Below are 13190 nucleotides of genomic sequence, written 5' to 3'. Positions count from 1 at the left end.
GATCATCCTGGCTACTTCAAGATGAAGCATCCAAAAATGAAGTAAAAAAATTAAAAGGTTGTGTTTGCAGCCTCTTTGGCAATCTTAAAAATAGCCAAACACAACACAAGAAAATAGAATCTTTACATCTTTTATTCAGCCATCTTGTATTTTTCAATATGTCTCAAATATTCATACACATATGGAAGACTAACACTCCCAGAATTACCTACAATTTCCCTACTCACTAATATTACAGGCTTCAGTATTTCAAAGTATTTTAAAATAAGAAGACAAAAGTCAATAACTTAAGAACACAAACACATAGTTTGCAGTAAATTGTAGCTATTGGTATGCAATTCTGCATTGCATTTTGGAGATTGGGAAACATCGAAAGTACACACTGAAATAGCTATATTGCAGATATTTAGAGAATGATATGACTGGTTAAGTCATTATTCTAGGGAAAAATTATGATGATAAAAAGCAAAAAAAAATGCACTGAGGGTTTTAAATAGATACTGCAATTGGAATTCAAAAATAAGGTGTCATCCCTCTCACTTGGAATTACAAACATTCCTTACAGGACATAGAATTTAGAATAAGTATGGGAAGTCCATAGAAAAGCCAATTTATTAGCTTTTCAAGTAGAAAAATATTCATCACTGAGTTTCCTAAACTTTTAATTTAGGTGACAAACAACAACAATTGAAGCCACGAGGTTATTGTTATACAAATGAAATCAGGTGGGAGAAAAGGCATATATAGAAATCATACATACATTTACTTACAGTAGATACACTGTATTCCCTTACACTGAATCTCTACAATTTTACTTTTTTAATTACAGATGGATGAACCAGCCATCCTTTAATGAAAAATAAACTGCTGAAGAGCCTCCTAAAACTAACAAATAATGACTAGGAAAAATAATATCCTAAATTCTTTCCCAAGGCATAGTTCATAACACTAATTTTGTGGCCCAGTTCATGGGAAAAAAACAAACTCTACATGGAAAATATAATCATCAGCCACAATCAAGATGGTACAGTGGGTGAAAATATACTGCTGGCCAATTGAGTCTTGCATGGCTCAGAAAAGAGGGCATAGGAGACTGATAAGACAGGCATTTCAGGAAAGGACATAGCTTTCCTGCTGTCATCAAATTTTGTTTGGCTATGAAGCCAAAATCAGGATTGTAAGTAACCAGCACAGGAATCAGAAAGGAATTTTTCTGGAAATACATAGGAGGGAGAGGCTTTTGTATTTGGTCTATCATCACTGTAAAAATGCATTTGGGTTTATTCTCTTCATATATTGAAATAAATATAGTATCTTCTATGGCTACAGATGAAGGGAATAATCAGCAGTTAGCTGTAAATTTTGAGCAGGCAGATCAGATGTCATGGGAAAAATAGAATTAATAAGAATAGAGTTTTGTGGTTCTTCTTTAAAAATATGGTCCTCACCTTAACAGAATGAGTGATTTTCTTTAACCACATGAATTTTATGACATGTATTATATTTACAGTTGCTGATATAAATATCATATCCACTGCTTATATGTGCTCTATGTCAGTGGCGCCTTTCTGTCTACTGCCAGAATTTATAAATAAAGCAGTGGAACAATTTAAACAGGTAGGAAAGTCATGCAGTCACTAGTTCTATGTAATCTGTATCTGAATAAGAATATTTACAATATCAAATAGAATAGGACTGCCTTTCCTTTTGTGTTCTGATGTGTTCTCACAGGCACAGGAGGAAGTTGAATAGGTAGTCCCACATTTCAGTGGACAACATAAGGACTGTTTGCATGAAGAATAACTGCTAAGTTAAAAAAGAAAACAATTCAGTTAATCAGAAAGAATTCTAAATCAGAATTTGTTTCTAGTATGGACTTTTGGTATATATTCCACATTGTGGAAAACCCTGAAAATTAATCTAATTACTTGCAATTCTCCTTCTCAGTCAAAATGTATCACAGAATTGCTGAAGTCTACAAAAAACATCAGAAATATTACTGCAGCAGTTAAATCTTAACACGTTCCATCTCTGCCACCAAAATGGTTCATATGAATGCAACCAAATGTACTTCAGGTTTGTACACACCAATCATTTGAACTTTTTAGACAAATCTGGATATTTTGCAGCAATTTTTCTGCAGGAGATGTTGATTCCCAGAACCAAGCCAGAAATCAAACAGATGCCAAGCTGTTGTGTTTTAAATTGCCATAGTCACTAGTTAAATTAACATCTGCCTACAGTCATAACTTTGTTGTTTTCTGTTTGACCTACATTCCATTGTCTGCCAGAAAAAAAGAAAACCTTACTCTAAAAATTCATGGGAAATGGTTCATGCTGGTTTTGATAAACTTTGGATAAACAATCTTAGACAAGTCTGATAAAACAAAATATATCACTTCTTTAAACTTGTACTCACTAGGTATTTCTGTGAACAGAATTAAAATCTGAAAATACTAAAATACTCTGAATTTCAGAGTATCTTGGGCTGTCAGTTATTTTCTTTATCTTTAGGAAGATGTCTTTATGATAAAGATATGTCTCCAGTCCACAGGGGAAAAAATCGTAAAAAGTAGACTAAAAGAGATTACAAGCTACAAGAAAATAAAAAGCAAGGACCTTAGCAGAAAATTCTCAGTTACAGTCATCAGCTGTTATTCAATTTGATCCTTTCACAGTTGAAGATTTGCTTTTGAGGTTTGTGATTGCTTAACTAATTTAAAGTTTTAAGTATTATGCAGAACACTCTGGATCTAGAGAAACCCCATCTGGGAAGAAACTTTGTTTATAAACAAACAGCAGCTCTTAGTTTAAATCTGGTCCAATATTTCTGCCATTAGTTAAACTGCATCAGCATCTCACAGCTTAAGACTACTCAGCCTTAAGTCCTTCCTCTTTGCTGAAAAACTCAGATTTGAAAGTTTGCTTCATTTATTCCGAGAAGGACAGGAGACGTGAAATATGAAAAAGGCTGTGTCATATTGTTTTGGGTTCCTAAGAAAGAAAAGAGTTGTGACAAATTGTTGGGAATGGACACTCCCTGACAGAACAGGAAGAAAGACCAGTGCTCAATTACAAGAGTGTCCAGGTAGGAGAAGCACACAGACTGGCAGAGAAATGGATCTTCCGGACTCCAAGCAGCCTGGGGACAGCTTCACAGCAGAACATCAGACCAATAATGAAATCAGGAGCATAATAAAACAACTCAAGATTACTGAAGTCTCATCCAAAGGAGGAAGTAAATACTCAAAAGGAAGATAGATATGGGACTAAGGAAAGGATGGCTTGGACAGAGATGTTTGAAATGCTCAGATTGCTCACCTTACTGTCCGAACTTTCTCTTTACATTCAGTATGAGCAAAAATTTCTGCCCTTCTAGATGTTACAAAACTCTAAAGATAGTTTAGGTTTTCAATGCACAGCAATCACAAATTACAATATTTGTTATGCATTTAAATATTTCAAGGCAAATCATAGAATGTGATCTATCATGAATAATTATTATTCATTTTACAGATGGAGAACAGTTTTTCCAGTTCAAAGTCACAAAGCAGATAGCAGACTTAATTGTAAGCTGAACAAACAAGAGTGTGGGGGGGATATGACCTCCCAAATAACGAGGATTTAAGAATTCTATTCGATTTCTAAAGCTCCTCCAAAGAGGGTGGTATAGCTTTCCTCCATTTGATAGTAGCAACCATACACAAGAACAAGGTTTTAGACTGATACAATGAAAAAATAGCACCTTGTTAATCAAAGGAAAAAATAATAAATTTTACTTGCAAATTAAAATAATACATTTTATCTTTTACAAACATTTGAGTTTTAATGCATTTTTAACAAAACAGAAGTGATGCCAGCATCTCACAGCTAAATGGCAGGGAGTGCCTTTTACCTCCTTGCTGGGTAATTATCATGATCTGACAGGGGGAGATACAGTTTTGCCACAAAACTAAAAGCATCACGCAGGTTCTGGGATGTTAATTTAAAATACAAGAAAGGTACATTCAAAACCCATCTCCCAAGAAAGTGCCTAAAGTTTTGTGCTATGCAGGAATCTGAAGGAATTGTTGCAGGGGTTAGACAAGTAGGTTTTCGTACCAAGGCTCCCTCCTGTACTATCAATACAGGCAAGAGGTGTGTATAAAAGTTAGCAACATTACAGAGATCATGAACTTGTGGATTACATGTGTGACTAATGTCTGCTTAATGTTTAATCTGTGTTATGAGCAATTTCAAATAGGGTTTAGGGAAAGAAATGGTTTAGACTGTACTAATTAAACAATAACTGGTGTAAATACACTTTACTACTGCAAGTTGACTCTTGACTGAGCTATGAATGCATAAAGACATATCCACATAGCTTTGTTTTGAGGTACAAGGAAAATTACGTAGATCATTAAAACTGCAGAGGCATCACATGAGAGTGGCAAAGGTGACCGTAGAAGGAAAATGGCAATTCTCACCTGAAGTATTTCATTTGGAGCAATCAGTCACGTAAAGTATATGATTAACTCTGAAAGCTGATATGAGGCACAATAAAAAGAAGAGCAATACTTCAAACAGAAGAGAGTTTCTTCCTTAGGTCTTTGCCTCACTTTAGATTTAGAATTTGGGACATTAATCAGAACATCAGGATTTTCTTTGGGTTTCCTGTACAATGAGTCTAAAATGTAGGATCTCATTCATCAAGAGGCAAACTGTCCTAAGTTCCCTTCACTTAAAAAGGCTTAATAAGAAGTAACCCAAATCAGATAATAGTGAATTTTAACTGTGATGTGCCACAGAGATTATGAATATTCAGATAATTAGTTTAAGGTGGGCTCGGTGAAATAGTAAGAATAAAGTGGTGTTCATCCCCTAAATTTCTGACTCTATTCTGAAAAATGTTTGGAACAAAACTATAGTGTGTTTCAACATGTTTGGGTTTTAAATAATTGATATTAATATATCTATTAAGTTAAAAAAGAAATTAGGGAAAAGGGGACTGACTGTTGCAAAGCTATTGCTGTGATAAACCTTAAAGTGGGAAAAGGGCTGATTTTCTCTTTCTATATCTGCTATTTTTTCCAAAAAAAAGAAAATCCATGTACAACAAGGAATGAAATTAAACTGCATAATTTACCAGGACACATCCATTTCATCATCTTGCTTACATTCATGAGCTCTGAGTCAGAAATACTCACTGAAATGTGCTACTCTTGCAAGCACTACCTAACTTTGCTCTGCTATTAATCACTCGTGATGCAAGCACTCCCACCCATTTCTGAGAACAGTGTAGGCTGTCTGATAACTCACAGACTTCAAGCTGCCCTTATAAAGTTGTTCCACTTCTGCATACTTCCTCATACTGCTAGTTTCTCAGTGAAGATGAAGCTCCTCATTTACATAATCTTGCTGAAGTCAACTCTCCTTGCTTTAACAAATGTTTTTGCAGTTATTTTAGAAGAAGAGGAGAATGACAAAGAAGCAAAACTTACTGAGACTTGTGCCATAAAGCTCAAAACTAATCGGAAATGTGATGAAGGAGAGGATTGTCCTTATCAGATAAATTTGCCACCGATGACCTTCCAGATACCCAAAGAATTCAAACTGCTTGAGAAGACTCTCAAAGAAGTTCAGATCCTTAAAGAATCAGTAAACAAGCTGAAGAAATGCTGCCAAGATTGCAAGCTGCAAGCAGATGACAACCAGGAAAGAGACAGAAGCAAGGAATTCCTGCTACCTAACACTGCAGAAAACAGTGAAAGCCAAGATAACAGAGTAAACGAACTGCAAAGCAAAGTTAACAGAATGGCAACCAGCTTAAAAAATGCAAAGAGCCAGATTCAGACACTGCAGGGTCGTTTAGAGAAGATGAGCCTCATAAATATGAACAATGTGGAACATTATGTTGACAGCAAAGTTGCAAATTTGACATTTGCTGTGAACAACCTGGATAATAAATGTTCTTCTAAGTGTCCAGCAATGCAAGCAAAACCTGGTATGTAATCTGTTAATTCTTACTGCCTGTATAAGCTTTCTATGCATTTAACTCGTATTAGGTAAACAATTTAAAATATATTTTACCCAAATAGCTGTGTTATTAACTTTGCAAGTATCTGCTCTTTTAGTGTTTATTTATACTCCTGTAAAACATTTCAGCAGCCACTAGAGGGTTACTGAGAGCTGCAGGTGTTCAGTCCCTCCTAGAATCGGACTTCATTAAGGGATTCAAAACATTAATTTTTAAAGGACAATTTTTTGCAATTTAATAAATAAACATGAAAAATTAACTTCATTTTATACCATAATACCCTTCATTAGAGACATTAAACATCAGTGACCTACATATATTTTCTCCTTGGATGAGAAGGGGTAAATTTTCTCTAGATGTGCCTTAGAAAACTGCCTTTTATTTTTTCTCACTGCAAAACTGCAGATACTCTGAAAAAGGGTGCAAGACATCATCAGTCATCAAGTGAATCTAGCAAAATGCTTAGTTTTTAACAGATGGATAATAAAATAATTTTCTTATCATTGCAGCAAACATTTGAAAGGCTCAGCTCAAAAAAGCTTACTAATACCACTTCTTGACTGGGTAGCATGTATCACCATTTTAACACTAAATATATAAGCAGTATAAAACAGAAAACAGGTGTTATCACTGAAAAACCACTTTTTTTCCTTCACCATTTAATTCTCCTAATAAAGGAATAGAACCAATGCTCCTTTTCTAATCTTTGCTGTCATTAAGGCAAGATTGAGGGGTTTTCTAAAAGTCATTAAGTTTTTATATTACATATGGGAATCCTTGAAAACAAGAAATTTTCCCTAGATAGTCAGTGTATTCTACCACTCAGATATCAAACATACCAAGATAAAGCTCTCAAGAGACAAAACAGAAAAAGAGCAGGCTGCATTACAATCTTTAAGTCCCTTGCTTGGCATCCAAAATAAAAATAAAATTGTCCTTCTATCTACACATATTGAAAATAGAAGGATCTGCAAACCTACAGTGTATGTACAGCTGAAATTCTTGAAAGTGTTATTCTCTGAACAGAACAAATAAGTAATAATAAAGGTGATTCTTTTACTACATCAGTAATCAAATCATAAAAATCACTACAAATAAATTATGTTCATTCAGATACAAAACATTTACAAAAAGAATGAGTAATTTTTTGTTACATTAATAATGGACAATGAATCACATTCAAGTACAGTACTTCAAAACAGACTAAATAAATTTTTTATATTCCTGACATTTACTGAGATGTTGGCTAGTGTTAGGGCACATGATCATATAGACACTCCTCATATCCTACAGCAACATGCTAAAAGAATTTGTAGCAGAAATATATTTATTATGAAAGCTAGCAAGGAAAACAGCTACAACTTTTTCCTATTCAGGATATTTCCTATTCCTGCATCCACTGAAAGTAATAGTAAAACTATATTTAAATAGGAGTTGAAGTGGATTATAAAAGTATTTTATTTGAAATGTATATTCTCTGTTAATAACTGCTCTGAAATTTAGTCCACCAAAGATTTTACATGAAGTTCAGGGATTTAAATTTGGCTCTAAAGCCTTTGACTCCTCTATTTTGTAGTTTCATAAATACCCAGTTTCCCAGCAAATAAGAAGGCCTGACTATTACTCCCTGCTGCAGCCTGAGGTCACTCCTTCCTTTCAAGGAGTAGTTAGTTTAAATTTTCTAGGAAAAATTGCAACAGAACCTGCAAATGAACACGTCCATACATTCAAATCTGCAATAGAAATGAACACTATGGTTTTGACTCTTAACTGAGAACTTCTGAGAGTTCTCCATATCACTTGAGAATATGGAATTCTAATACCATGCTGTTGAGCAGAATGACATTACTGAATGACATGGATAAAAAATGGATTTTCACTCTGAGGAAAAAGCCTGGGGGTATTTTTCTTCTGAATAAAACACATGATCCATCAGTGGGAAAAAGGTACTGTTAACAGTAGATGTTAAGATTCTTCCTTTCTGTAAAGCCAGCAATGCCACATACACAGGAAAGCACCATCACCTTCATCTTTCCAGGAGTCACACAGTTACTACAACAGATGTGAAAATTTTATTACTTTTTTCCGGCTTCCTAAAGTACAGTCAGCATTAACACACAAAGCATTCCTAATGTTATGTTATGTTCTCTATCAAATTATGTTTACTTAACAATAGCCAGGTTAACATCACACCCACATGGACAAAGTTCTTTCTCTGACATACAGCCAGATGGAGCTTTAAATTGTAGGCAGGTTGTGAAGCTATACATTTAAATACAAAAAGCTGCAAGTGCATAAACACAAAGCATTAGAAATAGGGGCTGAAGAAATCAGCTTGAATTTACATGAGATAATGAAAGGATAGAGTAGAGAAAAGGACAAAAATGGAAGTAAATAATCAAAATGCCCTTTTATTAGGCATTTTGATTAAAAAAATGTAGTTTAGGTGAGTTTTCTTGGATAGCTGTTTGATGCAGAGATTCTAGGTGACATCTGTTATAAAGTAGATCTGATGGAAAACTTATTTCTCACTAGACCTGAAACTGCTGCAATACCATTTCCAATGTAAAAGTCTCTCCAATGCAAGTTCTGTATGCCATATCAGTCTGGGTAAATTTTCTATTTTTAAATTGAAATTATGTTTATTCTAATACTACCTGTTCTTTCACCAGTTATACAAATAATGCAGAGAGACTGTGCTGACCATTACATGGCAGGAAGAAGGAGTAATGGAATCTACAGGATTAGCCCTGACTCCAGAAATGAGAGCTTCGAAGTTTACTGTGACATGCAAACAAATGGAGGTGGCTGGACAGTGCTGCAACGGCGTCAGGATGGCAGCACTAACTTCAACAGAACCTGGAATGACTACAAACACGGCTTTGGGAACCTCAGCAGGGAGTTTTGGCTAGGCAATGACAAAATTCACCTCCTGACTAGAAGCCAGGAAATGCAACTGAGAATTGATCTCGAAGATTTCAATGGAATCAGAGAGTATGCAAAATACAACCACTTCTACGTGGCCAACGAGTACCTCAAGTACCGCCTCAGCGTCCACGGCTACAGCGGCACGGCAGGAGACGCCCTCCACTACAGCCGGCACTACAACCACGACCAGAAGTTCTTCACAACCCCAGACAAGGACAATGACAGGTATCCCTCGGGAAACTGTGGGGCGTTCTACAGCTCTGGCTGGTGGTTTGATGCCTGCTTGTCAGCCAATCTCAACGGCAAGTACTACCACAAGAAATACAAAGGTGTTCGCGACGGCATTTTCTGGGGTACGTGGCATGGTATTTCTGATGATACTCCCACTGGATACAGGCAATCCTTTAAATCAGTAAAGATCATGATCAGACCCAAAAGTTTTGTGCAGTAATTCTACCCATTTCTCATAACTAGTTTGCATTGGATTGCACTCAAAATCATACTTACTCAGTATTATACTCAGAAATCAAGTATTCAGTTATGTTTGGCAAAAGATTGTTCCAGACAAAACAACATGCTTCCACATAATATTTCTAGAGACTGTTTGACCCACATAATATATTAAAACCAGCAAAATATCTGAATAGTTATTGCTAAAACTTAACACCAGTTAAGTTTTTGTTTTGTTATGTTAATATTCTAAACATTGCTTTTGGTGCTTTTACTGACGGTGATATACCACATTTTAGATTTAAAACTTTTATATTGTCTTCCACAAGTTGTGTCTGGATGAATACCTACATTTTAATCTCAAAATAATTCAGGGGTGTAACTAATATAAATTTTTTCAACACTTGGAAAAAAACCTAGTCTCTCCAAAACAGTCTTTTTTCCCAGCTTCAAAAGTATACTATAGCAATATCAATGTAAATTAGGAAAAGTACTGAAAATTATTGTTTTTAAATGCTAGAAAACAGAGGGCCACATGGTTTGCTCAAAGAACAAAAAAAGGCCTTGATGAAAAAAGAACCAGAAAATGAAGATGATTCCTCAAATTTCATCTTTTTATCTAAGCTTTTTCAAATAAGTTGATGGAAGAATTGAAGAAAAGAAGAGGAAATAATTATAAAATCATAGAATTATTTAGTTTGGAAAAGATCTTTAAGATCATTGAGTCCAACTGTAAACACAGAACTGCCAAGTCCACACTAAGCCATGTCCCTAAGTGACCCTCTACACATGGAGAGAGCATGTATTGAACAACAGTCTTGCTCTTTTTGGTTCCTCCATTCAAGCTCAAGGTCCTTTGTCACTTGAAGAAGAAAGGAGCCATTATAAAGCTTATTGCACATTTAGGCAGGTAGACAGATAGCAGAAAGACACATCAAAAAGGATCCATATTCTTTGCATTAATGCCTGTAAATACATACAAAAAGTTTCCAGTGCCATTTTGCTTTCCCCTGAATCCTTTAGGTAAGTCAAATATAACAATATGCTCTTGTAGAGACTCAAGCTCTCATTCAAATACTTCTCAATCTAGATATTAGTAGACTCTAAAACTAAAAAAAAAAAAAAAAAAAAAAAAAAAATTATGAAGTGTTTTGTAACTTAAGAAAAGGCTGTTCTCTCCATTTTTAAACCACATATTTTGTAGCCATAGAAACATAAATACCTACTGTCAATTCTAAGCAAGAAAGAGCATATATGATCAAAGATTTGTTTTTTCTAAAATAAAACAAATTTAAAAATTAAATTGTCAAATTGTGCAGGAATTTCAAATTAGAAATACTGTTATTAAATCTCCCATTACAGATAGTGAGCACAAATTTGGCTGCACATATACAGACCATGTCTCTACAAAGATAATGAGCAACACTGAGTGGAGATGCAATTTATCTTAGCAAGAGGTTCTTGCTTACACAATCCTGAGATGCAGAAAAACTACACTAAGACTCTGTTTCTTTATCAGTTAAAATGTGGTCATTGCTGGCATAGCTTTTTGGATTAAAAGAGACATTAAAAAAACAATACAAGTATACATCTGACCTAATACTTTATAAATATGATCTCTACTGTTTATTTGAGATTACAACAAAACTATTATGGTTGTAAGTTAGGCAAATGAAGAACACTGGCAATAGCTAAATTGTAAAATATTAATATATATTCTAAAGAAGTAATTACTTTGAAGGATAATTCAAATGTAATTTGGTTTATTATATTTCAATTTTAAAGAGCAATAAAAAATTTTAATTGCAAGATGTATCATCTTTGTTTGAGAATATGTTTTAAAGTTATAAAATATTTATTTTGGGATAAAAAATAGTTGTCTAAACAAAACAAAAAAAAAGCAGCTGATGAAGTATTGGTTAAAAGAGCAAACATCTAATGCATATGATTATATTTAATCATTTTGCATGAAATGCTATGCATTATATGATATCTAGCTAAGTATGATTTATAGTATCTACAAGCTTCTACTTGAAAATGTCTTTTTACTACTAAGTTGTTAGAAGAGAAACTGTCCTTTTAAAATCTTGTTTAAAGGAAACTGTAAACCACTGAAATTTTAACAGAATAAGCAAATGTGACTAAAATCACCTGCAAAAAAATGCTTTGTCTCATGTCTTTAAAAACAGAAAGCAAAAAAAAAAAAGAAAAAGAGAGTGTAATGCTGTTACAGAAATATGATTATTACCTGCCTGGAACTGTTGTCACTGAATCTCTGTCAACATGTACTAGTTTTACAAAGTGTAACTCCATCTACTTGTTGCAAACATTACTTGTTTTTTCTTGGTGTAATAAAATAAGAATGTCCCACTGTTAAAGCTGAACTACTGTCATAGATGTACATAAGGACAATAAAAAAAATTCTCATAAATAATTTTATTGATTTTCTGTAAAAATTGAAGCAGTAAGAAAACACTGACAGACAACCAACACAGACAACTATGTGACATGCCAAGACAGTACTTGCTAGTAATGATAGTTCCTCTGAGATATGTTTTATGGCCTTTCAGCTGCCAGATCATACCAAGAGTTGAAATCTCAGATATTTTCTTGAAATTATTAATATTTTGGAAGAGGAAAAAATTAATTGCCCAATGAAGAATTTACACAACCTCTATCTTTAACATGAAAGAGGAGAAGCAAACCAATATTTTGACCTTTCAGATTACATACAAGAGTCATCAAGCATTTGAATACGAATATTACCTCAAATTAAATCATACAATTTTTTATACAAAGAAAAAGCCCTTGATCTCTGCCTAAGGCTCAATAATTCAAAACATGGCTTTCAATCAATGGAAAACATCTATGTAACACTGATTAGTATATGAAAACACTTGTGGTTTTAATTCTGCTAATATTTAAATGGTGAATTTTAGTGGAAAAACAGTGGGTTTACTAGCAAATCTCCTATGGCTTGTTTCCAAAATATAAAGACACAAGCCCATCCATTCAATGGGATCAGCCAAGCAGACTGTAATGTCTTGGCTTTCTATGTATTGCTTAAACAAAACAAAACAAAACTAGCAAAAAAAAAATCCCAAACAAACCAGAGAAGAAATAAAAAGAAGGTTTGAAAGCACTGGTGTTTTTTTCTTCCCTTTTAAATGCAAATACCTGTTTCCTTAATTGTGTTTATTGGGAAAGACTGCAGTCAAACTTGGAATAAGTTGAGAATAATATGTAGCTTGTTAAATTGGTGGTGAAAAAATCTTCCTTTTACGTGTTTATTTAGAAAATACCTGAAGATGATTGCCAATCCCTACCCAGACCTACCCTACCTCAAAATCAAACAAAAGTGCCAAATTTCCCTAGCTCCCATGGCTTACATGTCATGTAAACACCGAAGCAGGTAGGATGCAACTTCGAATTTTCATAGAGCAAAAAAAAGAGAATATAACTAAATGCAGGCCTACAAAGACAGAGGATTTAAGCATATTTAATATATTTTTAGATTTTTTGGGTGTTCTTTTACTTTCAGGAAAAAAAAAAGATAAAATGATACACATAGACCTGAAGATATTGACATAAATTTTAAACTAAAATGGCTGATCAACACCATCTATAGGCCCTGCTAGATTCAAATATTTCACATACTAAATCAATCTCTTTCATTCACTGCTTTAATTAAGCTTTTATGGAGTTATAGTTCCTCTGCCAGAAGTTAATTTGGCTGTCTCGCTCAATAGTAACCAGAAACAGAAAATACAGTTTTAAGATGGTATGTCAAGTTCAA

General features: G+C 34.1%; 2 protein-coding genes across 6 annotated transcripts in view; one reads left to right on the top strand and one right to left on the bottom strand.

The window, feature by feature from the left end:
* CCDC146 (coiled-coil domain containing 146) overlaps positions 1-13190 on the bottom strand; it is a 69175-nt gene that overhangs the window by 46268 nt on the left and 9717 nt on the right. The window lies entirely within an intron of this gene.
* FGL2 (fibrinogen like 2) lies at positions 5245-11828 on the top strand (the record flags this gene model as incomplete). Its single annotated transcript, XM_079303167.1, has 2 exons — positions 5245-5983; positions 8689-11828. The coding sequence occupies 2 exons, from the start codon at positions 5245-5247 to the stop codon at positions 9393-9395; spliced, it is 1446 nt and encodes a 481-aa protein (XP_079159293.1). The 3' UTR covers positions 9396-11828.

Source organism: Erithacus rubecula (genome assembly GCF_903797595.1).
Source record: "Erithacus rubecula genome assembly, chromosome: 4".
In the NCBI taxonomy this organism is placed as follows: domain Eukaryota; kingdom Metazoa; phylum Chordata; class Aves; order Passeriformes; family Muscicapidae; genus Erithacus; species Erithacus rubecula.
The sequence above is the reverse complement of the archived record's forward strand: the minus strand, read 5'-3'. Positions and strand labels throughout refer to the sequence as shown.